The sequence below is a fragment of the Sceloporus undulatus genome, chromosome 2, assembly GCF_019175285.1.
Source record: "Sceloporus undulatus isolate JIND9_A2432 ecotype Alabama chromosome 2, SceUnd_v1.1, whole genome shotgun sequence".
Lineage (NCBI taxonomy): Eukaryota > Metazoa > Chordata > Lepidosauria > Squamata > Phrynosomatidae > Sceloporus > Sceloporus undulatus.
This window is the reverse complement of record NC_056523.1, coordinates 75499452-75525506: the sequence shown is the minus strand read 5'-3', so window position 1 is coordinate 75525506 and position 26055 is coordinate 75499452. Positions and strand designations below refer to the sequence as shown.

General features: G+C 40.0%; 1 protein-coding gene across 3 annotated transcripts in view; it reads right to left on the bottom strand.

The window, feature by feature from the left end:
* Positions 1–26055, bottom strand: part of CACNA2D2 (calcium voltage-gated channel auxiliary subunit alpha2delta 2) — an 815448-nt gene that overhangs the window by 29789 nt on the left and 759604 nt on the right. For 2 of the 3 annotated variants that reach the window (XM_042451084.1, XM_042451086.1), the window contains 5 exons: positions 25001–25101; positions 20442–20518; positions 17736–17753; positions 9047–9107; positions 469–566 (listed from right to left, as the gene is read on the bottom strand). In XM_042451084.1, coding sequence (XP_042307018.1) covers positions 469–566; positions 9047–9107; positions 17736–17753; positions 20442–20518; positions 25001–25101 — 355 coding nt within the window. The remainder of the gene's footprint in view (positions 1–468; positions 567–9046; positions 9108–17735; positions 17754–20441; positions 20519–25000; positions 25102–26055) is intronic. The other variant, XM_042451085.1, reaches the window with a different exon arrangement.

The window sequence follows — 26055 nt, the reverse complement described above, 5'->3', positions numbered from 1 at the left end:
TGGCCCAGGAAAAGCCTTTCTTCCTAACAGGAAGTGATTCTGACATTGACTTCTGAGATACTTCCTGTTTTTAAAAAAGGCCCTATAATAGCACTAGAATTCTTTTAGGATTTAAGAGGGGGCTCTGGGGGCTGCCTACAGGCCACACATTCACCAACTCTGGTCTAAACCAGGGATGGGTGTCTGTGGCCCTGCAGGTATTATTGGACTGAAACTCTCTTCAGCCCAATGAGCATAGCCATGACAAGTTCTCATGGAAGATGCAATCCAACAACCTGTAGGCTGTCAATTTCCCACCCCAATATAAATAAACCAGTTTGAGCAAATATGAATGTGGTTCTATTTTATTTTAATCCATCTCTTTAAAAGGAGACGTACTCTTATCCTTCTTAGTTTTCCCTGGGTTCTCTCACCCAAACAGTGCCTGCGTGAGTCTGTGTGTCCACTGCATGCCCCTGGGGTACTTACATTGCTTGGAGTCAGGTGTCACCTTTTCCATGAGGGCGATAAAGTTTTCCAGGAATTCAGTGTTGTTATCCGACAGGTTGAGGTCTTTGCAATATTCTCTGGGGTTACGATGAAAAGGTTTGTAGTTTGGAAGGATGAAAAAGTTTCGGTCAGTTTTCTTTCTCTCAGAATGGGTATAATCATGTATGCAATGTGGGTGAGCCAGTTACCAGAAATGTTGTTGCTGTGCCGAAGAACACATGCTGAATCATATCTGTTTATATATACCAGAAAAGGAATTTCAAACATGTCTATATACATGCCTGAGATAAGGAATTTGATATGTGGGTAGACTTACTTATTTGTATCAATATCCTTTCCTGTCAAGCAGCTGTAGGGATATGGTTTCCATTTTGATATAGGGGCAAAGGTATGCTGTGAGCTATGATATGTCAGTACCTACCTACACTTGTAATTTATTTGTACTGATGTCTTTAAATGTGTGTATGTGTGACAGAGAGAGAGCAAGAGAGCAGAAGAGAGTAAGTGGGGGAAAGACACACATGTAGGGAACCAAAATTTCTCAAAACAGCTGTCTACACAAAACATCCTAGTGTGTCCTTCTGTCTGACAGATGCCAATTTTTATGCAAGTAACCAAGAAACATGGACAGCAGTGTGCTTAAAGGCAAGGTGATATCTGGTGTTTCTGTCACAGTTATTATGGCTTCCCTCAAGAACTAGAAGACTATAAAATTATATGGAGTCAATTTATGCAGGAGCATTGGGTAGTTTTGGGGCATTTATTGGCTTCATAAAAAACACTGGCATTCACTCATTCCTGTACTTCACTGATATCATCAAACACCTTCTGAATGCACAGTTAGTTCCATCTAATGCACAGTCATCAGTACTGTGTGGAACCATACCATGATATTTGTTTTTTACTTGTGCAGGAATTATGCTAGTCCTCTTTAGAATAATCAACAGATTAACTGGACTTTTTAGAGATTGTGCCTTAATTAAAGTAATGGAAAGAACTGCAGGAAAAGTAGATCTCTCTTGCTTCAAGCTGATCTTCTATTGTGAAGCTTGAGAGCAAGGATGGGGAATTGACAGGAGTTAAAGGCCAGTATTAACCTCCATAGACCTTGGAGGGCCACTCTTTCCAAATATATATCTTTATTTTTTTCCCCTTCCAAATGCACAAAATTTGGAGGGGGCATGTGAAGCAGCCACCCTTCAGCCACTATCATTTTAGGCCAAGGAGAGACCCTTTGGTCCTAACAGGGTTTGTTTTGGAAAAGATTAGGGCCTGAGGGGGTCCTACCAGTCATATAAAAAGCTGATGGGCCACACTTTCCCCACCCTTGCTCTGGAACATCCTATCTTCATCTATCTTTTAATACAACCTTTGTATATCAACCAATGAATATCCCAATTAGGAAAACCTCTCTCTTTATCAAGCCGATTAAGAAAATAATTATAGGATCTCAAATTAAACTTTTGGTTCTGCAGTTCTGTGGCAATGTTTTCTCCTCATCCACCTTTTTCTCTAGCCTTGGCCATAGATTTCCTTAATCCTTACTTCATTGGTCACAGAAAAACATGGGTGGGAAACCGGTAGCTCTCCAAATACCGCTGTACTAAAGTTACCTTTCATGCTGGAGGGGACCAGTGTGAGTTGGAGTTGAACAAACAATGTGTTTGTTCCCTATGCAGAAAGTTGAAAGTGCATAGATGATGTTACTAAGAACCCCATTTACCCTATAAGTAGTGGCTAGTTCTGCTTAGTGGAGGATTGGATATGTCGAATATAAAATATAGAAGTGGATAAAATACTCCAACCAATGAAGCCACAGTAGTGGTTCATGATTTTTGATGTCATTCATATGACATACCAATGGAAATTAGGCAACAGGGATACAGACAGGGGCACAGCTATGTGGGGGTGGGGTGGGGGAAATGAAGGCACTGCTCCTCTAAAATAAGAGTTGTACCCCTCATTAAATTTTCCTTCCATTCACGATAACATCAAATTTCTGACACTGCAGTAACTTAAAACTTCAGTTGAGAATTTAGAAGTAGAGTTTAGGCCTCCAAAGGAAAGGGCAGGCAGAGTTATCAACGGGTACACGGACACAGAAAATATAAAGAGTTCTAGGAATGAGTGATTTTCAGTGTCACACTCCCTGTAATGCTCAATTCAAGGATGAAAGAAAATTTCACAGGGAGGCTGAATTCCTATTTTGGGGCAGGCAATGTCCCTGTCTTGCACCCTGCAGTTACATTTTTGATTTTGGGGAATAATATCCCTTTACTATCCCCTAAATGTTGTCATAGGGGTGAAACAGACAGCCCCAATGGGCCATCCTGGGACGGTGTGAGGACTGTTTGTATGGAGGTTGTAGCAGCTGCATGCATCTGGCCCCAATTCAGGCCATCGCCATGGTCCTCAACCAGCCCGCTGAAAAGAAGCAGATTTTTTTCTGTTCCTTTTCAGGACATTTTTGAACTGTCTCTTTAGAAACGAGCCGTGCCCAGGGCGGCTTCTGGATGCATTTGCTGCATGCATCTTGTGACTCACCCTACCCCCAATGTGGCCCAAAGGTGGTCCATTTGGGCCATCTGTTTGAAGCCTCAGACATTTTTTGTTAGATTTTGTCCCCTAAAAATAATTATATACCCCAATGAACAGAAGGATGCATAGCTATCTAAAAGCAAAATACGTATCTATAGTGCAAACTACACAAAGAAAGGTTAATAAATGCAGTTCTAAAGTGTGTTCACTAAGACTCTGCAGTTCCTTTGTCTTTCCAGGCTCACTTAAAGCAATCATTTCAAGGTTCCTTACTTTAATGTTTTTCTCACAGGGCAGTTACTTGCTTGTTTGCAATACAGAAAGAAAGATGGCAAATGCTTTAACAATGTCACCTTGTACCTTTCTGCATGTCTAAATATAACTTTATTTGATTCTCACAATAAAGAGTAACTATAGGATTTAAGAGTTGAATAAAATACCCTGCCACACAAATGGATACCCATGCTGGGCCAATAAGAAATAAAAATTCAAAGAATTGAGGGTGGGGCAATACATTTGTTAGGATCAAGCAAAATACCACAAAATGTACAAGTTTTGAGTCATCCAAAACTCTTCATTAAACTAGGTGATACAAAACCAGGGAATGAAGGAATAACCAGAAGAGCCCAAATGTATGGCTAGCTGGTTGGGCCATGAAGGATTCAGACTCAAAATGGACCTTTGAAGACTGAATGCATTACTAATCACTGGCAGCTGTTCAATTATTAGATTACTACCACTAAGGGGTAGATTGAATGGATTAAGGGTGGAACTAAAAGTTGGTTTTGGAAACTAGTTTCCCCAAACATTTGGTAGACAGTCAATGTCTGGTGTGTGGGAGATATTTTTAATGGAGAACATCTAAAAGTTTGCCTCAGAAACCTCTCCCTTGCATTCATGTAACTCATCTCACTATACTTATATCTGGGGAAAACTGGGGCTTGGGAAGGAAAGTTAGAAGGGAAAAGACTGCAATGAAGAACAGGCTGATGGATCAGTGAACTGTTATACTTCCAACTACTGCTTATCTCCTGGAAATATACATCCCCAACTTCATGGCAAACGAGATTAGGCAGTCCATGGTTTACAGGTGACATGCATCCCTATCAATTTTTGTACCTCCTAGATCCCTGTTGCCATCACTGGCATCAAATTAGTCACCAGAGTAGTTGATGATGCAAAAAAGAGCTACTTTTCCTGTAAAACAAGGTGCACAATACCTGTATACCTTAGTTATAAGTGGAACTGCACCCCAGCAACCTCTTGGAAGCATGATCTTACTTGTAAACAATACACATAAGATGTCTATCTTGTAGAAGAAAAACTAAGGGGTATTCTTTTTGCTGCTGCTACAACACTTTCAGTAGTGGTGGCAGCAGGCAGCAGCCCAGTAGTTCTGGAGGTAACAGTGTGCTCCCCTTCCATATGTTGAACATAGTTTTCCCCTGCAAAAAGCTACATGGATTAAGTGAGTGTAATAGCAGTGGAGCACACTAATCCATTGGGGAGGCAAACTTCATGAGAAACTATCAACTAGAAAACTGCAAATATATGTCTAGCTCTCTATTTTGTACAATACTTTCCAATTTGACTGAGCATGCAGGAGCACTTGTGAAGTGAGCAGAGAGAAGAGCAGGTTAAGCACATGGTGTATAGATTCTGAAGAGCTATGGTTGAGAGGAGCCCTTGAATTTAGAAGAAAGACTTCTCAACTTGCATGAATTTTCCACTGATAATGGGCATAGGACTTTCATGGAAAGCATCTTCTGTTTTGTATTAGAGGGATGAATGTACTTACCTGCCTCTTTATAGAAGAGGGAAAGAGGTGTTGGTCAAATGATATGACAAAGAAATTGAATAAATTGATTATCTAGTCTGTTTTTAACAATAAAAACACAGAGTTTTTGTTTCCTTCAAAATAACAGAGAGAGAGAGAAAAAAGTGAACCCTTAATAAATGCACATTTGTTATATCCACTCAGTGCTCAACTTTTCATATGCTCTCTTTGCCAAACATGATACCTTCACTGGCTCCAGTCTCAGTCAAACGGAATAGTTAAACATGACTGTCATTATCCTTTATGGACAAAATCTTGAGTAAGACACCTGTCCTCATTCTGCATAATACTAAATTTTCAAAATAATTCTCCCCTTCAAGGAAGTTGGGGGAACAGGATAGGAAGGATTGGAGAAAGGAAGCATGAGAGAAAACATACAGAGCATACAGAACATATCATGCCTGCTATTGGGCATGATCTGTATTTAGATGGATTGGCCATGATTTTGACTTAGTACCTCTACTGACAAACCTTGCAGCTCAAAGCAATGAAGATGTACTTCAATTGGTGCTGTATCTTTATATGTTTACCGAGATCTGAATTGGACAACTGCAGCAGTGCCTAACTTGCAGTCCCTTCTTGGAAGTCAATCAGCTATGATAAACCTTACAAGAAGTTCTGCATCCATGGAGAATTTCTCTTAACTGATAAAATTACTGGCACAATGCTCCTAGTGGTACTGAGACATACTCAAAAAGAGTTTGAAAATACCATGCAACAACTCTGAATAAATATGCTTTAGAACTGCAGGACTCACTTTTTGCTAGAAAGTATGACAAAGAGGACTTCTAGACAGACTAGCTCTGCTAAACAAAAGGCACTGTGTTTTGTTATTAAATTTTTAAATGATGGATGAAATGGTGGGAATACCTGGGTGGTTAAGAATGGAAGGCAATATTATTTGAACCTGCCATAAAATTACATGAATAAGGCAGGGCAAATACAAGCTTCATCTGGAAGTTACCCAAAGATGATGAATATAAGGAAGCCTGCAGAATAAGTGCACACTGATTCCTAATCCACATGGGGAGGATCGATAGAGATTCGTTTTGATTGTATTGTACTTCTCCAAGGCAGGTATGACATACCTGTGTGGCATGAGCTGGATTCTAACATACACTCCTAAAGTTTTGTGCTCTAGTGTTTTGGGAAACACATCCTAGAAAATATTAAGTGTTACATAACTACAACCTCTAACCTAGTCAACTCAGAAGATTCTACTGTATATTTCAATCAATCTCAAACTCGATCCCTCTTTTACACAGCAATTAAAGGTGGAGGATTCTCTGTCCTCTTTTCATCCTGCTATTAACTGTTGCATTCAACTAACACTGTGAATCATTGGAAGAAGGTGTGCCAGTTTTATCTATGAAAGTGAGATCTATAATGTGCTTTAAACCCATTAAAGTATTGTAGTTGGCTCAATCAATTAAGTAACATGCTTTTCAGTGCCTAATAAAGACCAAGAAAATAGCAGTGTAGATCTATAGATAAACAGTGAACTCCACTTATATTCAATACTCGCTATGGATAGGCCTTTGTATTGGGCAGGAACATCTTGCAATCATGTACATGTCACAGATACCTCCAGGCGACTGTTTATACTTCTCACCTGTCAAATTCTGGAAAATGAATTTACATCAATGCAATAGCACTTAAAATATGTTTGTATGAAGAGGTCAGACAAGATTCTGTGTTCACCTGCAAATGTTTGTAGTTACATTTTAGTAGAGGTAGCTGAGACGCAAGTCTTATTTTCTGCAATGTTATCCTCTTGATTTTCCATCCATATATTGCAAGTGCTCTTACATCCTGGCTACCCATATCATTTTGCTTCTCAAAGACCAGTTAGTTCACAACCACTGCATCCACCTATATATCTACACACATCTGTACAAATATATGTGCTTGCACACCCACAAATAAATCATTAGTGATATATGGTTTCTGAAAATTACTGTGGGCTCCTGTCCATATAAGTACTGATGAGCTATTATATAGTTGCATTAGCATGTTGTCTTTTATGATTAGTGTTGAAAGTTTAGCAGATAGTGCAGGTGGAACTGAAGAGTTCTTATATGAGCTGATCTGTTATGACCTGGTGGCACAGGAGTCTTGTCTGTTCTGAGATAGCAATAGAGAGAGACCAAGGTTAGACACTGGGTTGCAAGATTTTTGGGGGGGGGGCAGGTGGCCATTTTTAGTCTTCCCTTTTATATTATAGAAGAAACCCAACCTCAAAGAAATATACATTTCATTTAAGAAAACCTCACCGCTTGTTGTCTACATTTCAGTTTAAATGAAATTTTGAATGCTGATTTGGATCCTAAATGTACAAAACGTACAATTTATTTGATATATGCTTACCACAGAAAAGGAAAGAAAGCTCTTCTCATCTATAGTTACTAAAGCAACCATTTTGACTGGTCATCTCTTATTCTGGACAGAATGTATAAAATATTTGGTATAAGAGCAGTGTGTCTTTAGGATGCAATCCTATAAACACTTGGGAATAAGACCCACTGATCTCCATAGGACTTACTTCTAAATTGGCATGTATAGGATGGCAACATCAGAATAATACTGTAAATCGTACAGCTATAAAGGGGCATACATCTTGAAATGTCTACTTCTACACAGCTACTAAAAGGGCAGGGACTCTTTTCTATTTTTGCACCCGGACATCTTAACAGAGGAAGGTCCAATAGAAATGCATTCTTGCTGACTGACCACTGTAAATTTATTAAAAGCCAACTGTCCAATCATTTAATGGATTTTGGCAGACTGACATTGCCAATAAGCCTCACAATATTTATTTATTTATTTATAACATTTTAGACTCCCACTTTTTCATGCAAGGAGCTCACAACAGCTCCACACATGGTCCTCCCCATCTTGCCATCAGCTTTCCAATGCTGATTATGTTGAAAGATATGGATAAATAACACTCAGTGAGCTTCACCAGTGAATAGGGAGCCCAAATGTAGCCTCAAGCGTTAACTACTATATTGCAATGGATATATATATATATATATATATATATATGATTAAAGTTTACAGGATACTCTTTTTAAAAAAAATTAGAGCAGTATTTCCCAAATTTTGGTCCTCCAGGTTTTTTTTTTGGACTTCAACTCCCAGAAGTGCTAACCCATTTGGCCAATAATCAGGAATTCTGGGAGCTGAAGTCCAAAACATCTGGAGGGCTGAAGTGTGGGAACCACTGCAACAGAGTTTTTTCTCATTACAAGGGAATTTCTTATGACTCCCAATAGGCTGATAGCAATGCTATATCTTTTTGAACTCTATGCATTTTGAAAATAATTTCTACACAACCCAGTGGCTTTCTTAAAAATCAGGAATATTTCCCATAAAAAAGTGGGAGTTTTTTAAGCTGTCAGCATTTGTAATGTTTATTTGTGAAATTTGTATTTGTGAAATTCCAAAATGTGAATGGAAATGATTTTAATATCATCCTGGTGTTAAAAAATGCTTTATTTAAAGAATCAGGGATCATAAAGAACAGTGGAGAATAGATACCCCATGTCAATTAGACAGAGTAATAGAATATTTGGTGTAAACAACTCTGTAGTTGGAAAATATAACCTAGAAGTATTCCAAGGAAATCTATATAGTGCTGTAAATGTTTTTCCTGTCTTGTAAAGACTGAATTTTGACTAAACATTTTGTTTTTCAGATTTAACTAATATGATGGCATGAGCTCAACATGATCCAAACATATCTGTCTCATTTTTTTTGCACACGGATTTTCAGAAACTATACCTATATATGTATGTGTACATATATATCTCATACGCAGGCATACATATATATTTTATAGATATACACACTCTTCTTATGTAGGTGAGTGAACAGAAGGCGGGACCACTGCGCTGCCAACCACAGAGGTGTCTCAACAAGGTGCAGGTGGCAGCTGTAGTCTCAAGAGTGGCACACAGGCAGACGACAAAACACAAAAAGAAGAAGAAGAAGAAGAAAAATGACGAAGACTTTGTCACAATGAGGAGGTGTCAGCTCTAAGAGAGGTGGGAGTGATGGAGTAGAATATTTAAAGGTGTGGCAGGGATGCAGAGGGGAAGGGAACTGAATCAGTCCTGGGGATCAGTGTTGGGGAGGAGAGTGGTTGAATGGACACCTCAGCAAGCTCACACGCAAAGCTACCTTGGAGCAATGAACACATGTCCCTCGGACTCAAAGCTGTTTGGCAGCAGGTATTCAAAATCTGCAACAGAAAGGTAACGTTATCCGGCGGGGGTTTGAAATGAGGGAAGGCGAAGAAGGTTTCAGTCTCAGAATGTTACAGAAGAAGAAAAAGAGAGAATGGGGTCGGAGTGGGGAACAGAGAGACTGAGAGTGAGAAAGAGAGAGAATAGACAGGAGTCAACAAAAGAGGCAAAACAACTGACTAATTTGAACAAGAGAGAAAGGAGAATATTCTTTGGTAACTAGCATTGTACAAGAAGGAAAGTTATAGCCAATATGTTGCCAACGTTTGGAGAATTTTGATATTTCATTGTATTTTTAAAAAAAATACATTATATTGTTTGAAATTAATTATATTTGATCAATTATCTGTGTATCACTTTGGGACTCCGTAGTTGCATATGCACACATATATATCCTTATACTTATATATGTATGTTCAGAAGTCATATGGGCATCTCTCTCTTATTACGATGTTAACAAAGAAAAGAAATCACATGCTCTGCTCATACGGAAAGAGAATTACTAAAACAATATATTCTAATAAAAATTATTTTTCAGGCATCAACATGGCCAAACCAGGGTCCTTTATGAAGACAGTCCAACCAAAGACTTACCCATTGGATAGAGGTAACATGCAATGCATTGTAGAGTGTGCAGCAGCTGCCTTCTGGCTGACAGCGGTCTTGAAGCACTGCAACAGCCATCCCTCCTTTGCCTGAATATGAAACAGACCCTTCCAGATTTCACAGGAGAAACCAAATGATAACCAAAACAAAGATGGACCACTTCTTGTGCTCTTCTATAAGCCAAAAGATTTTTATTTCCTTACCCTTCTCTCAGTTTCTGGGATGTGCCTATCTGGCTGAGTGACATAGCCTTGATTTGAATGATCGTCTTGGTAAGGACATGAGAGATTGCCTTCCTTGTGGCTGCTCCCAAGTTGTGAAACTCCCTTCCCCCAGTTGGCCTCCTTCCTGCTGTCTTTCCGCTGGTAGGTAAAGACCTTTTTATTTAAGGATGCATTTGGGTTTTTACTATGTTGCAGCACATAGAGCTTTTGGGAGAAAGAAGAGATATAAATCGATTAAATAAATACATAATGGTGTAGTGTTTGTATTTTATTGTGTTTTAAATGTCTTTTTAATGCCGTTTTTCTAACTTTAAAATCAAAGTTAGTTTAATTGTATTTTAACTGTATTGTATTTTTTAAAATACTGTATGCCACCTTGAATCTTGTGCTAACAGAAAGGTGAAATATAAAATAAATAAATAGTTGGAAGTGCAAACATGACACATATCATGTTATGTACACTCAACACCAGCATGTTCAAAAAGTCCTCAGTTGTATTGGTACAGCTAAAAAAAACCCCACCATTCCACAGCCTTCCAAGGAAGCCATCACATTATTCTAATGTTTTAGAAAATGAAAAATATATGCTTTCATCCTTCTTCTTTTTTGAGAACTGAGCTGGATAATAATCAGTGAAGTGCTAGCATGGTAAATTTCACCTTAAAAAGAAATGAACTGGTGAATTTGACTAGTGACATTTTGCTAGGTGTTACTATGTTCTGCAGGATTCAGTCTATTTAAGTCTAATTAAATAGTTTAACAGTTAGAACAGTTTTGAATTTTTGTGGCTCCCCATTTTCCAGAACTCATGTAAGTATGAACAATAGTGAATGAAAACACCAGTATCACCAATCTGTGGTTGATCATAATGCTGGCGAAGTAGAAGGGAGTGTATATTCCCCATGTTTTAAAATTGCATATCTCTGTTTTATTTTGCAATTCTATGCCTGGTTATTCAGAAGTAGATAGGATTGCAATATTAATCTGGAAGCCACTCTCTGGGCCCTTTTAGAGCAAATGCAAGATTTTAAAAAATATAATTAAAATGTAATGCCTTGTGCTAGCCTTTCTCCTGCCAAAAGAACCATGCTAAAAGAAGCAAGTGCCTTGACAAATCTGATCCTTATGAGAAGGTACACTGTCATCTAGAATTGGTACACCCCATATAGATCAAGGGACCTGCCCTTATAACAGCACTTTTATCTTGGTTTGGATTGAGCTTCATCTTCATCCAATCCATTACTCTTGCATCCATTCATGGAGGAAAGTGCTGCAAGGGATGCTGAAGAAAAGAAGAGCTGAGTGTCATCAACATACTGATGGCACTGTGCACCAAAACCTGAAATGACCTCCACCATATAGTTTCATGTAGTTCTTAACAATGATGGGGAAAAAAATGAGAGTCTACTAGGCCAGTTCTCACAAGGAACAGATGTAAACTCCAAGAACCTATCTCTGAGGTTATCCTGTGAGAAAATGCAGATCAATTTTCTCAGCTTTTAACTCACACAGATGATCTTATATCTGCAGCTTGACAGAAGACACATGGCAGCATACTTACTGCTATCAACAGCTGCTGAGACATCTAGTAGAATCAATCAAGCCAGTGTTCCCTTTTTCCTGGTATAGGTCATCTGCTAAAAAATCAAATCAGCTTCTGTGCTGAATTGAATCCAACCTGCAACCAAACTAAAACTGAGCGAGACATTCTGTTTTATCCCAAAATACCTGATATCAACTGATTTGCTACTGTTTGCTTGATTAGCTTTGGCAAGAATGACAACTTTACGGGGAGAGGTTGCTTTGCTTATTCAGAAAGTCACAAGCAGGGAAGAATGACATTTCATCTAGAGTTGAAAAAAAACCCCATCAGTCATCGTGATCTACAGTCTAAGGACCTCAATTTCAGGAGGCAGTAATTAGCCACAGATTTGCCAGGCCTTTTGTTAACAAAAGGATCAAATTAGTAATTGCAAGTTTTAAAACTCAACTGTATTTCCCCAATATGAGAAGACTGAAACTACGGTTTTAGAATGATTGTTCCTTGCAATTTCAAACCCTAATTCAACAGAACATCCTTTTAATAAAAAATAGTTTAGATATTTGTCTTGACAGACCAGCCAAAAATGGTCAGAGAGGAATCCTGTGGGCAAGCTATGGGAGGTTCTACATCAGTGGTTCCCAACCTTCCTAATGCCGCGACCCCTTAATACAGTTCCTCATGTTGTGGTGACCCAAACCCATGAAATTATTTTCATTGCTACTTCATAACTCTAATTAAATAGGTATTTTCCAATGGTCTTAGGCGACCCCCATGAAAGGGTCATTCGACCCTCAAAGGGGTTCCGACCCACAGGTTGGGAACCACTGTTCTACATCAAGGTTACTTGAGTAATTGTACTGCTAGTTATTTTTTCTTAAAAAAAAAAAAAAACTAATGAGAAACTATATGGTTCTATTATAGATACTATTCCCAAAATTGAATTCAATGATTATAAATAATTCTTTGTGAAGTATCAAGCAAAACTATCACATTATGCTACACCACAATTTCTAGCCCCAGATAAATGGAAACTGGAATGATGCATTCCCTTTGCCATTCTGAAAAGCTCAGCTGGTTGATGCAATAGGGAAGACCTAAGAAAGTACTGATACCATCCATGCTACAGAATACGCTTTCACATAGTGGTTTTGCTAGAGTCATAATGAATTTTTTTTCCACTTATGCTTTAGCCATTATTTTTCTGCCACAGTAACCATGGGAAAGTTAGGATCACTGGTAAGAAAGAAAGGCCACCTGAGAACTATTGCTTCTACTTCTCAAGTTAACTTCTTATTTGAGAATTCCACAAGGTCTTCAAAAGGATAGGCACAGGAGGCTGCCAAATGTTGCTCGGTGCTCCAGAAAAACTTGAATCCATTAGTCATTTCAATGGGCGACCATCCTAACTGGTCTTTCACCCTTGCTGAGGCTTATTAGGTACCATGGTTTAATCAATAACAAGGGGATGAGAAGTTGTCCACAACAAAGAAATAACTGCCCACACTACCAATCCAACACAGTCCACTAGATCCAATACTTCAAATACGATTGACCTCAAAGGGGCGGGCTATAAATAAATTTTTATTATTATTATTTATTATACTTGGCTCAAATTTTGGGCCTTGGTATAATATTGAAATATTGAAATGCCCAGAATGAAAGGATTGGAGGTTCTCCACACTATACCTGATCCCAGTCTCAGCTCATTCAAGAGGCAGTTAATCATTATATCTGTGGAATACTTATCCTCTCCCAATCCTTTACTCAAAATGGGCTGTAGCTTGAAATGGCTATCTGGTAATGGAGATCAAATTCCAATGGACAACAGCAGCCCCTCCTCTTCATCCAAAGCAGACTTTGGAAAAGATGGGGGGGGGGGGGTTTGTACTGCAACTCCTAGAAATTGCTAGCCACCATGGCCATTCCTTAGGAGTGAAGAGTAGAGCTGAATTTGTCTAATTCTTTCTTTCACTAATTCTTCTGTGCACTGCCAAATCCACAAGCATCAACTTCTGCCAGTCGTATCTGAGCTCTAATCCTCAGATCCCCACAGCACAGCAGCCGTTAGCAATAATTAATTAACACTCTAGATTTGGCAGCAGGACAGTGACAGCTATGAAGAACGCAAATTAATTGCACATCAGAATTTACTCTTAAATTAGCAGCTTAACTATTTTTTTCTAAGGGATATAACATTATGTCAAGTGAAGATCAAAAATGTACAACACAACCCCATTCTTATCAAAGTGAAAGAAATCATTTATATTACCAAGGGCTAAACAAAACTGTTACTTTCAAGTGAATCAATGATATTTACATGAGTGATGAATTAATGAGTTCCATTAATTCAATGGGTTACTCTTGTTGAAATTAATATCTGGATTTAGCCCAAGGTGAGGAATGTATAGCTCGCCAGATATTGTTGAACTGTATCTTCCAAAAAACTTCTAGCCAGCAATAGCCAAGAGATGAAGAACGCTGAGAGGTGCAGTCCAGCAACATCTGCTTGCTCTCATGGTTTTACTCGTCCCCCAGTTTAGCACCAGGATGGAATATATCCCACTCTCACTGGATAACATTTAGCATGATATAAAGGACTCATTTTATTCTATGAGTAAGTGACATCCACAGTCATAGGAGTCACTCACTTGGTCCAAAACAATATACAGACTATGTTCACTCAGAATTCCAGATGAGTGTCTCAAAGGGCTGATCTTCTTTGGTTAAACTCTTTCAGTGGCAGTTGACTGGCAGCACAGACATTTAATTTTAAGTGACCTGTTCCAGACATGGATTAAACTGCCCTGGAGCACTTGTTGACTCTTCCTGGTAAAGCACAGCAGTGGAGCCAAATGGACACTCATCCTAGATGACCTGCTGTTGCCTTCATCTATGGGACCAGAACAGAGGTGTAAGCCCCATGGATGGCAATCTGGGGGTGAGTAGTATCTCCTCCTTGCTCTCCTGCTGTCACAGTCTGGTGACTTTCCAACAAGCTTGAACACCTGACCCCCAACAAGGCAGAGGGGGTGAAATGCTAGTCTGTTCACCCAGGAGTATCATGCCCCATTTGCTTCTTGTGCAATCAGAGCCATATGAAAACAGCACAGTGTTTTTATACCACTTCTATCAAGAGGCACTGAAATGCTCAAGGCCTTCAATGGGGCTGTTAATGGTCCCAAGTTAATAGCATCTTTGTGGGCAGCCACCTGGAGACTAAAGAAGCAATGTCACAGGCACATCCTCCATATACTGAGTTCAGTTGCAAACATCCTTCATAAACGCCACTATAGAGAGGTAGTATGGGAGCCAGTTTTTGACTGTGCTACAAGTGAAATGTGTTAACTCTGCCAGAAAATTCAATTTTTCAATTAGGAAAACCCTGACTTTGTTATTGCCATCACCAGAGGGGTGAACAGGAACATTTAGAGGAGAAGGCGCAAAGTGTGGTTCGCCACATGTTTGAGTTCAACTGCCATTCACCTAGGCTGTGTTGCCTAGGGATGATAGGAACAGTAGTCCAAGCCTGGAGCAAAAAGATAACAGCTCAGCAAATATTTTAACCAGGTGATGCTGAGTGGTCTTAAATAGCTTTCTAGCACTCGTATTTAGTTCTGTGCATGAAACTGTAGGAATCTGATTTAACACTTTATTTTTATATCTTCTTCCTAGTGAATTGTATTACCATTTTAACTCTTCATTCAGCACTCTGCATACCTTTTGGAGTTATGCTACATGACTCACCCTTGGTGTTAAAAAGAGAGAGAGACAGAGACAGAGAGAGAGAGCAGGAGAGAGAAAAAGACAGAGAGATGGATAGCTGTTGCAGGCTTTCCTCTGAAGGACACCCACTCACTTTTAAGGACAGTTCCAACCACCTCACCACAGTTCTATTTTTGTGTTAACTGCAAATTGTCCCTTTGGGTATATCAATATAAACAGACTGATTATGAGACCACTAGGATGCCTTTCCTTCCCCCACCAAGGTCTCCCACAATGCATTGCAAGACACATGTGGCCCTTTGTCAGGGCTGCACAGCCATAGGTTGGACTGTTGTTTTTGAACAGGACTGTAAGGCAGGGTCTGGATACAAGCCAATGAAAGGAGGAAGAGGAAAGGATACAAAAACACTAAAGTAATTATTCCATCAGCATTGCCATTACAGGGTTACCGGGAGCAGGCAGCTCAATGCTGATAGAACAGGGCTGAGGACATCAGACAGAAAACCCTAGTGCTTGAGATCAGGTTTCTGCTGGTAACTCTTTAATGTCGTAATGTGTAGCTGATGTACTGATGAGAGCCTCTTCTTTTCTCCATGTGTGTTTAGGAGAGTTATGTACTACTTATGCCTGTTGCCTGCATAATGCTCACAGATGGTTAAGCTGTGAAACCCTTGTAAGCCAGGTAAGATAATTAGTATAGACAATAATGTCTGTTATGAGAATGCCTCAGTGATTCTTGGCTCAGTGGACCAGACTCTGAGAACACATGCATCCCATGGCAGGCAGGAATGATAGGGAAGGTAAGAGAGCCACATAGTTCTTATCTAGAGATGTCTCTCCATTTCAGATTCATTTGTCTTTAACAGTTCACAGTCTAATAAAAAGTTTCTCTTTATTGTCATTTTGTGTTTCATAGCATTTGGTGCTAATTAATCACATGAACTCTGCTGTTTCTGGCCATCTTAAATGTCAGTTTTATATGGGTACTGACTAAGGAGACCTTGAATCATGGGAATAATTGAGAACACAATTGGTCCCTGCTTCTGTTTTTTTTTCCTGAATAAAATTAGATTTACAATAATAGCTTACATATGCCTTGGACTACTGTAGACTGTAGTGGTCTTATACTTGGGCCATTCTGCCCTGGTTTAATATCTTCTCCTGCCATTGTCATTATTTTGGTTTTCCTACTGATGAGGGACCTTTACAAACTCTTTTCCTTCTCAGTTCATGTCAGAGCTGGCGGCAGATGTTACAAATTATTTGCTAACACAGAACCCTAATGATACGGGTGGGACAATATAGCTGCATTTGCCTCAGTGTAAACCTAGGAGAACAATTTGCCCCAGGAAGTGGGCTTTGAAATTCAGCTATGGAAAACCTCTGAGACTCAGAAAGGCATTTGTAAGGATATTAATACCTGAAGTGTGTATGTGTGTGACCAGCACTTTCAAATTCTATTTTACATTTAGTTTGAAGTGCAGTTCTCACACACACAAAGAAAGTAGGAGGAAACAGACATCTATACAATCCATTGTCTATTCACAGTGGGCACCTTTTGACTCTCTGTTTCAATATAGAGGACATAAACCAGTTCCAACATAGCTGCCCCATAAATCTGTGGGACTGGATTCTGAAGGCACTGGACTGAACTTCTTATGAATTGGGAGAAAATACAAGGCCAAATTTCAGTAAATTATCTTGTTGTTATGACCACTAAGGAATTACTGGGAAGCTGAAGTATTTAGTAAATGATAAGGACCTGTTGCTGACATGAGTTTTTGTAATGAAGACCATGGTAGAGGTTATGAGTCTTTGGGAAAACCTTCGACATGTATGCACTGTGGACTCTGTGAGATTTCTTGCTTTTTTCAGTCAGTCCACCCACCTCTAGAAGCCTGTTTCTTGCAGAAGTGATACTGGACTCTTATATCCAACCACTTCAGAGTCTGAAGGTCTCTACACAGCCCTGTCCCATTCAGGTTGAGCTGTCTTCAAGAGGAAGGTAAGCACAGGAATAAGGATAGGGGAAGAAGATTTGTAGGAAAAGTGTGAGACAGGGAAGGAAAAAGGAAGAAAGGTTGGAAGGAGGTATTTTTGCAGGGCGGTAGAAGAGCAGGATATTAAACTAGCTACAAAAAACCTTAATTGAATTCAAACATAACAATTCCATATGAAATTGGCTCGTCTTTAACGATACCGGATTGAGTCTCTGAGCAATGCACAGGGAAGGAGTGGGTAGATCAGTAGTGGTGAAGCTATTATGAACATAACAAGACATGTTGCTTTCAAATAAAGGGTGAAAGAATTTGAGGGAAGGCAGTGGAGGAGGAGAGAAGGAGGGGAAGGTACAGTTTGGTGGTGATTTGCAAGGTTAGGCGTGGCAAACGGGCAAGGTAATGGGCAAGCAGGCCGGGTGGGTGGTAAGGGGGAGCGGTGAAGGTTTGGAGTGAGGGGTCAGGGTATTGGATACAGGTGGGGAGAAGGGGGTGGCGGAAGGGTAGTGGTCTAAGACTGAAAATACTTGCCCTTCAATTTGCTTGGTACTGTGTGAATCCATCAGAGAGAGAAAGCAAGAAAAAACAAACAAAAAACAGAAAACAAAAAAGGGGGGTTGGGTGGAAAGGGGAAGGGGGGTACAAACAATATTTTATTCAATTGCTGTTTGAATAAAAATATTGTGTATCATAATCATACTGAAAGGAAACCTCTTGCAAAAAACGACATGAAAAAGAAACAAAATAATAATAATAAAAGTACCAATAAAAAGGCCACAGTAACAGAACAATAAAAATGTATAGATATAACTAGATATATAGATATATATATTATATAACCAACATAAAAAAATGAAATCCAGTAGCAAACAGTTTGCAACAGTCTTGATATAGAAATGTTCTTACTGAGTTAGCAGACCATGCAAAATTCAAGAGTAACAAAGGACACACACCAAGATAGAGACAGAAGGAAAGGAAACAAAGGTACAGGGGAGAGGAGGCTGTACTTGGCCTGATTTTATAATATGTGAAGTGTAGTAGGGGGAGCCCCTTGTCTTTAGTCCAAAGAACTAGGGGGCAGGGAAAACCTAGAAGCAACCTCAGGGGAGGAGAAAGATTAGCTTTATTTTCTTCTAAGGTTTGGCTTCTGTTTTCTGTTTTTTGTTGCAAATAAAGCAGAAGAGTTCAGGTCAGGCCTTTACTATCTTCTTATTTTGCTTCGGGAAAACTGATATTTTATGTAGGTTTCAACACTATTAAAAACAAGTACCTGTCAGTGACTTCCTGAAGAGGAAAAGCAGATTGAGCAGTAGTGACTTTCATCACAATGTTCTGGGATGCCCAGTAGTGGCAGCCGTGTTGAGGAGGAAGATGTTACATTGGACACATATATGTGGGAATCTTGCATGCCAGAGAAAAGGATTGCAGAGCATCCACCTCTCTTATGTAGTAACTTTTTGTGTGCATGAAGGATATGATAATAATTTGTTCATAAATGTATTTTTAAAGGATGGTACCATATGCATAGCCAGAGAGTCAGTGTGGTGTAGTGGTTTGAGTGATGGACTAGCACACTGAGAGACCAGGGTTCGAATCCCTTCTCAGCCATGGAAACTTACTGGGTGTAGTCATGCTTTCTCAGCCTCAGCATAAGGCAAAGGCAAAATTCCTCTGAACAAATTCTGCTAATGTTAACCTTAGGGTTGCCATACATCGGATGTGACTTGAAGACACATGACCACAGTAAACTATATGCATCTTCAAAATATTTGAGTTAGCTAGAACCTACACTTTGAGTTTTATATATTCCAGGATCCAAGATTGTCTTTGTTTTGTGATGTTCTTCAGAAAGAAATGATTATCAATAAAGCATGAAAATCTGAATTAGTAATATATAGCTCCCTCGATATGTGTCATAGTGCAGTATTGTGTATTTCAACTTAGAAATAAGTTCCACTGAGCTCGGTGAGACTTTCAAGTAATGAGAATAATGGTATCTAGGTAATTTAATTTATAATGGTTAATTTAACAAGTTAATGCTAAAACTGCATCATTTGAGTGCTGAGGAATCTATTGAGGATGATCTGCTCTGTGGATGAAAGTCTGAGTAGCTATAAGTCTCAAGAAATTCAGTGCTCTCTGCCTAACAAAGGAGCTTGCAGCCTCACAACAGTGAAGGCAACTTGGATTTCAAGAGGAGCATCTCTTTTTGTCTTGCTATTTCCTGGAATACCCACATGGCCAGAATGAAGAGGGGCCTGCCTGCATGAATGCCCCTCCAATACCACCTGAACTGAGAACAGCCACATCTTGACAAAATGCAGGCTGGTGACTAACATTGTGATACCCCCCCCCCCCACTGTATGATTTTTAACATCTTTGCCTGATGAATAAGCAAGTGAAGTTTGAAAGCTTGCAACATGTATTTTGTACATTTTCATTGGCTCAATAAATGTATCACTGGTTTGTGGATTTTGGATGTTATTGTACAAGTATTATTGTGTATGTATGGAATAAGGGGCTCACAAAAGGTGAGGGAAAGGGGAAAAGATTGAGAGAAAGACAAAAGAGAGAGAAAGAGAAGGAAAGGGACATATTACAGAGACAGAGGGGGTAAACACAGGAAGAAAAAGAGAGAGAGCCAGGATCACCCAGAGCAGGATGTTAGAGACTCCCTGGGAAGTCCCTCAGACCCTGTGATGAGGGAGCAGAGCCCAGGATCACACACAAGGGGAGGCTAACACACAAGTACACAGAGGTCAACTGTAAATTAGTTAGGAAAAAGCAAACAAACAAAATCAAAACTTAAAGAAAAATAATAATGGTTTAAAAAATATAAAAACAAAAGAAAACAGAAAGAAACATGCGAACTTCCCCAGCTTTCAAATCAACGGGCTGCTACAGAGTTATCATCTAGTACTATACATAAAAAGCATATCAAGCAGCAACTCAACCTCAGCTCCCCTGGATGTTTTAAAAGGTTTTATGCAATGTATAATGGGAAATCTTCACAGCCCTGGAAAGCTTGAATTATTCTTCCAGGAATAAAATTAAACCACTTCTCATCAATGTGTTGGATTGTTATTTTTTAAAATTTGATTTTTTTAAAAGAAACTGTTTTTTTAATATCACAAGGTTGGTGTTCCGTTTTCTCCTGTTAGTTATCCTTAGGCTAACTGGGGGGTTCGGGGTCAAAGGACATGTGAAAGGGCAATAGGAAAGGGAATGTCTACTTACACTTCACTTGGAGAATCTGGTCACTGAGGTTAGCTCGGATGTAATAGGTGCTGTAGCGTGGCAAGACTAAACCTAGGCTGAAAAAGGGAAGACAACAAAAAGTGTTTCTAAAACAGGTATGGCAGTGTTTAAAATAATCTGTTTGGATTATGCAAGATAGCCCTTTCAGACTCGGTGCACTCCAGATCTTTTAGAATCATAGAATCATAGAGTTTGAAGAAACCACAAGGGCCACCCAGCCCAACCCCATCCTGCCATGCAGGAAATCTAAATCAAAGCATCCCCAACAGATGGCCATCCAGCCTCTGCTTAAAGACCTCCAAAGAAGGAGACTCCACCACTCTCCGAGGGAGTGTGTTCCACTGTCAAACAGCCCTTACTGTCAGGAAGTTCCTCCTAATGTTTAGGTGGAATCTCTTTTCCTGTAGCTTGCATCCATTGCTCCAGGTCCTATTCTCTGGAGCAGCAGAAAACAAGCTTGCTCCAGTCTCACTATGTTACCCCTTCAATTATTTAAACAGGACTGTCATATCACCTCTTAACCTTCTCTTTTCCAGGCTAAACATCCCCAGCTCCCTAAATCACTCCTCATAGGGAAAGGCTTCCAGACCTTTCACCATTTTAGTCATCCTCCTCTGGACATGCTTCAGCTTGTCAATTTCCTTCTTAAATTGTGGTGTTCAGAACTGGTCACAGTATTCTAGGTATGAAAGTTCCACAGTACCAATGCAGAATAGTGTGGTTCTATTATTTCCCTCAGTCTAGACACTATACTCCTAATGATGCAGGCTTAGAAATTGGCTTTCTAAGCTGCTGCATCATACTGCTGACTCATGTTCAGTTTGTAGTCTATTAAGATTTCTAGATCCCTTTCAAATGTGCTGTTGTGAAGCTGGGGCTCAGTGCTCCAATCTATTAAAGTCATTTTTAAATCTGATCCCATCCTGTGGGGTATTAACTCCTCCTCCTAATTTGGTCTCATCTGCAGATTGGAAAGTGTGCCCTCTGTTCCTTCATCCAAGTCATTGATAACGAACTAGTTATTCAAACTACAGAAAAAGAAATTCCGCGTAAACATTAGGAAGAACTTCCTGACAGTAAAAACTGTTTGACAGTGGAACACACTCTTGGGGAGAGTGGTGGATTCTTCTTTGGAGGCTTTTGAACAGAGGCTGGATGTTTGCAAGAATATCATGGGGGGGGGGGCTTGCTGAAGACCTTACTGAAATCAAGATATGCTACACTCACCAAATCCCCTTCATATGCCAAGCTTGCAATTATACATTAAAAAAGTACAACCCTATCATTCATAGCCAGTATGTCATTGGCAGTGATGTCTGGTGATGTCAGAGGGCATAATCCCACATCTTTGGTGGGTGGCATCAGGTTGGGAAAATTTGGTTTAAAGCTTGGATAAAAAAAACCATAGGTATAACATAGGTGCCCACTTATTTAAGGAATGGAACATAGGTATGCCTTGTGTATCAGCGTCTCAAGAGACCATTGCCTATTAGACAGAAGTGAATATTTATCTCATACACACAGAAACTGCTAGGGACACCATGAATCCAACTGCTGTTCTTGTCTCCAGTTATTTCTCTGGAGAGTGAATGCCTCTGGAAAACTCGCCAGGATTTGACAGCCATCTAACAAAGGGAAAACACACCTTTCTCCTTCTGTTAGGTATCTGTAGTGTACTTCCTTTCCTGGCATGAGCTACAGTAGAGTAGTGGTACCACCTTGGAAGATAGGCAGGACAAGAGATATGGGCACAGATCCAGGCATGAATGACATGAACTTGAAGTTCAGACAAAGTATAAGCAGAGATTACAGGAAGCTTGCGGGAATAAACAGCTATCTGGAAAATCCATGGAGCTAGGGATCACCTCATGATTGGATCTATTAGCCATTTCCATGAGCACAGTTCAAACTCAGAGTATCTAGTAACAAACGTTTTGGAAAGGGGACATATGGAGACCCACAACAGACACTGTGTATTTCTTATTCTATAGCCTCATTCTCTAAGGTAAATTGTCTTGGAGGTGGGGCAACTTGGATAAGTTTACATTGGCTCAGGCATTTATTAGGCTGTATTGCATCAAATTGGCTACACTAAGAAAACCTCTGAAGAATACACACATTAGCAATAAATAGCTATGCACTAGATGGCAGCCTCACCCAAAGCTCAAACGGTAGCTACACAGCTGCCTGGTACCATTAAAGCAGGCCAGCTATCTAATTTACATTGCAGTTTGAATTCACAGAAATATACAAGGACCTTATCATATGACAAAAGAAAGTGGAATTTCAGTCAGATAGTAGTGCCTTTCTATGTGCCTTGCTGCTTGATGTCGTAGTCCTGCAGTTCTGTTCTCATGGGAGATGGTTGTAAAAGCAAGTTTTTTTTTCCTGGAAAAATCCATTGTCAAAAGACTGGCTTTTATGACCATCTCCTGTGGGAAGATAACTGAAGGATTACGACATCATGTGGTAAGGCATGGAGAAAGGTGTTGCAATTGGCTGAACCTCTGCTTTCTTTCCTTGTATGCTAAGCTTCCAAATGTTTTAAATGTATGGTGTTTACCTGAGAAGGGTATTATGCAATTGAAATTTATAGCTATTCAATTAGCATTCCTCAGTTCTACATATCTTAAGACATGGATGTGTACACAATATGGACTATAGACTGGCAGCGCTTCAAAGACAAAGATGCTAACTATCTTCTATGGATCATCATTTTGCAGGTCAAGTTAATGATCTCTTCCTCCATTTGATAGCTCATTTTCTCCAGTCCACTGTTCACTCACTGTGACTGAATAACTGCCTTTGCCATACTGTTTGACGCCCCATTGGTTTTTGAATTAGTCCCGTTACTAGTGTGTTTTCTTCCACCTAGGGCTAGAGATTGTTATCAAGAAAGTAGTCTGGAAAATACTGTAAGGACAATTTGACACTGAATATCAGTTCAATATATTGGTACAAAATCTAGTGTGCATTTTTGTATGTGGGAGCTACTCTTCACAATAATCCAAATTGTCATATTGCTGCCCCCTTACAAAATCCCACAATAAAACCTCTTTGACTAAAATCAATTTTAGAAATGGACTTATTTCTTTACTGTAAATAATAGAAGAATTCTGAAAACTTAGCTCCTAAATAGAGCAGTACTTTGTGCCGGCCTGGGATTGAAAGTAGGGCTAGATATGGCTGGGCATCCACACGCGCCCAGCCCTACCTTCGCCGCCTATGCACCATGTTGGTGTGCGCCCATCCTCACGGGGTGCGCCATGATGATGGGTTGGATCACCCAAACGGGGCTCTGCTGTAGGCACATGAGCTTTCAACAGCTTCTTTTTGCTCCTGAGAGGGAGTGGATCGTTGCTGTGGCGTGTGGTTGCTACAGCAATGATCCGGGATAGAAAGGGGTGGCATCTCACCGCCCCTTTTTGCCTGTCTGTTGAGTCCCTAAGATCCAATGGCATAATCATAAAAAATCCTAGCTTTTAAATGCAAATTTATTCCACCATCCCTCTTGACCAATACATTAAACTTCTCTCTGCCAACCCTAGTTTGTTTAGCCATAGGTAATCACAGATAGTGTAAATTAGGATTCTTCCCTATTACAGATGGGCAACAATGGATTAAAGAGTTAAGGTACAAACTATAATGTACTATCCCTGCAGAGCCTCTCTGCTTCTGAGTAGATGCTCCTGGGGTCTGAACGGGACAAGGAGGGGTTTGCTAGATCCATTGGACCAATGGTCTCGATGGAGAGTTTCTGGAAACTAAGCATCTCCCAGTGCTATTGGACTAATGGCCCTTGAGTCTGGAACGCCTGAAATGGGATTACCAGTGTGGTCTCACCCTTTGAGACATACAGCTGCCCTGTGTGCCCTAGTCATTTAGGAGGGACAGAAGAATACATTTGCCTGTTAAAATTAAAAGCTTGTTTTTTTATTATCATGCCATTGTGGTTGGTGCACAATCACCCCTGGATTGTGTACCTTCTCAAAGAATCATTTTCCTCCACACAAGGCACTGAATGCACCTATCAGCCTCCCAGTACAGACAATGAGATGGGAAGGAATGAGGAGTCATAGGCTCCTAGCCAGACGTTTGCCCCTTGCACGCATTCCACTCATCAAGGAAAGGGTGATACCTTGAAAAGGTATCTGGCCCTGGAGAAAGAAAAATGCTTCAGTCCCATTTTAGATTTCTCAGAAGAAATTGCTTGCATCAGGCTTTCCATGATACCCTTTTTCCAGGCCAGGCCAGACCACTATAACTAACACAGGGCTTGGAAGAATGTGGAATGTACTACCGAAATGTTTGGTGGATTATGCTACTTTTCATGCCTGAATGAAATGCAGTTGTCCCTGTACTCAACCACAAAATGATCCCTTCCATTGCAGCACCAGCCGAATACCTAGAAATTCCCACTGCTTCCTGAATATCTCTCTTGAGATTCTAAAGATTTCTTTTTATAACTATACATGAAGATTCAGCTGAACAGAATAGTAGAGGCTAGGACCCTATGCTCCCTTTAGTGACTTACTTACCTGTAGTTTGTGCTTTTGATAGGAGCCCAGGTATACATCCGGTGGACTTTATCTATGTATCTCTGGAGGTTCACCATCCTGTGGCCTTTATCTGTGTATCTCTGGATGTTGAAAAGTGTAGAAATAAGAGTAAGAATTTATTTATTACTGAGGATGCTTATTTTGGACATTCTTCAATAAAACTCTCATAGGTTTATACAATAAAAAAGGGAAAATGTTGATTGAATATACAATTTAAATTGAAACAATTGTAAGATATATTCTCTGTAATTAGGTCTAGTTAGTAACCTGGCTGAGCCAGCATGGCATAGTGGTTTAGAATCATAGAATCGTAGAGTTGGAAGACACCGCAAGGGCCATCCTGCCATGCAGGAACCCTCCATCAAAGCATCCCCTATAGATGGCTATCCAGCCTCTGTTTAAAGACCTCCAAGGAAGGAGACTCCACTACACTCTGAGGGAGTGTGTTCCACTGTCGAACAGCCCTTACTATCAGGAAGTTCCTCCTAATGTTGAGGTGGAATCTCTTTTCCTGTATCTTGCATCCATTGTTCCAGGTCCTGTTCTCTGGAGCAGCAGAAAACAAGCTTGCTCTAGTCTCAATATGACATCTCTTCAAGTATTTAAACAGGGCTATAATATCACCTCTTAACCTTCTCTTCTCCAGGCTAAACATCCCCAGCTCCCTGAGTCGTTCCTCATAGGGCATGGTTTCCAGACTCTTCACCATTTTAGTCACCCTCCTCTGGACACGCTCCAGTTTCTCAATGTCCTTTTTGAATTGTGGTGCCCAGAACTGGACACAATATTCTAGGTGTGGCCTGACCAGAGCAGAATACAGTGGCACTATTACTTCTCTTGATCTAGACACTATACTTTTATTGATGCAGCCTAAAATTGCATTGTTAGCTGCCGGATCACACTGTTGACTCATGTTCAACTTGTGGTCTGCTTAGACTCCTATATCCCTTTCACACGTAGTTTCATTCAGCCAGGTGTCCCCAATCCTATATCTGTGCATTTCATTTTTTCTGCCCTAAGTGCAGTACCTTACA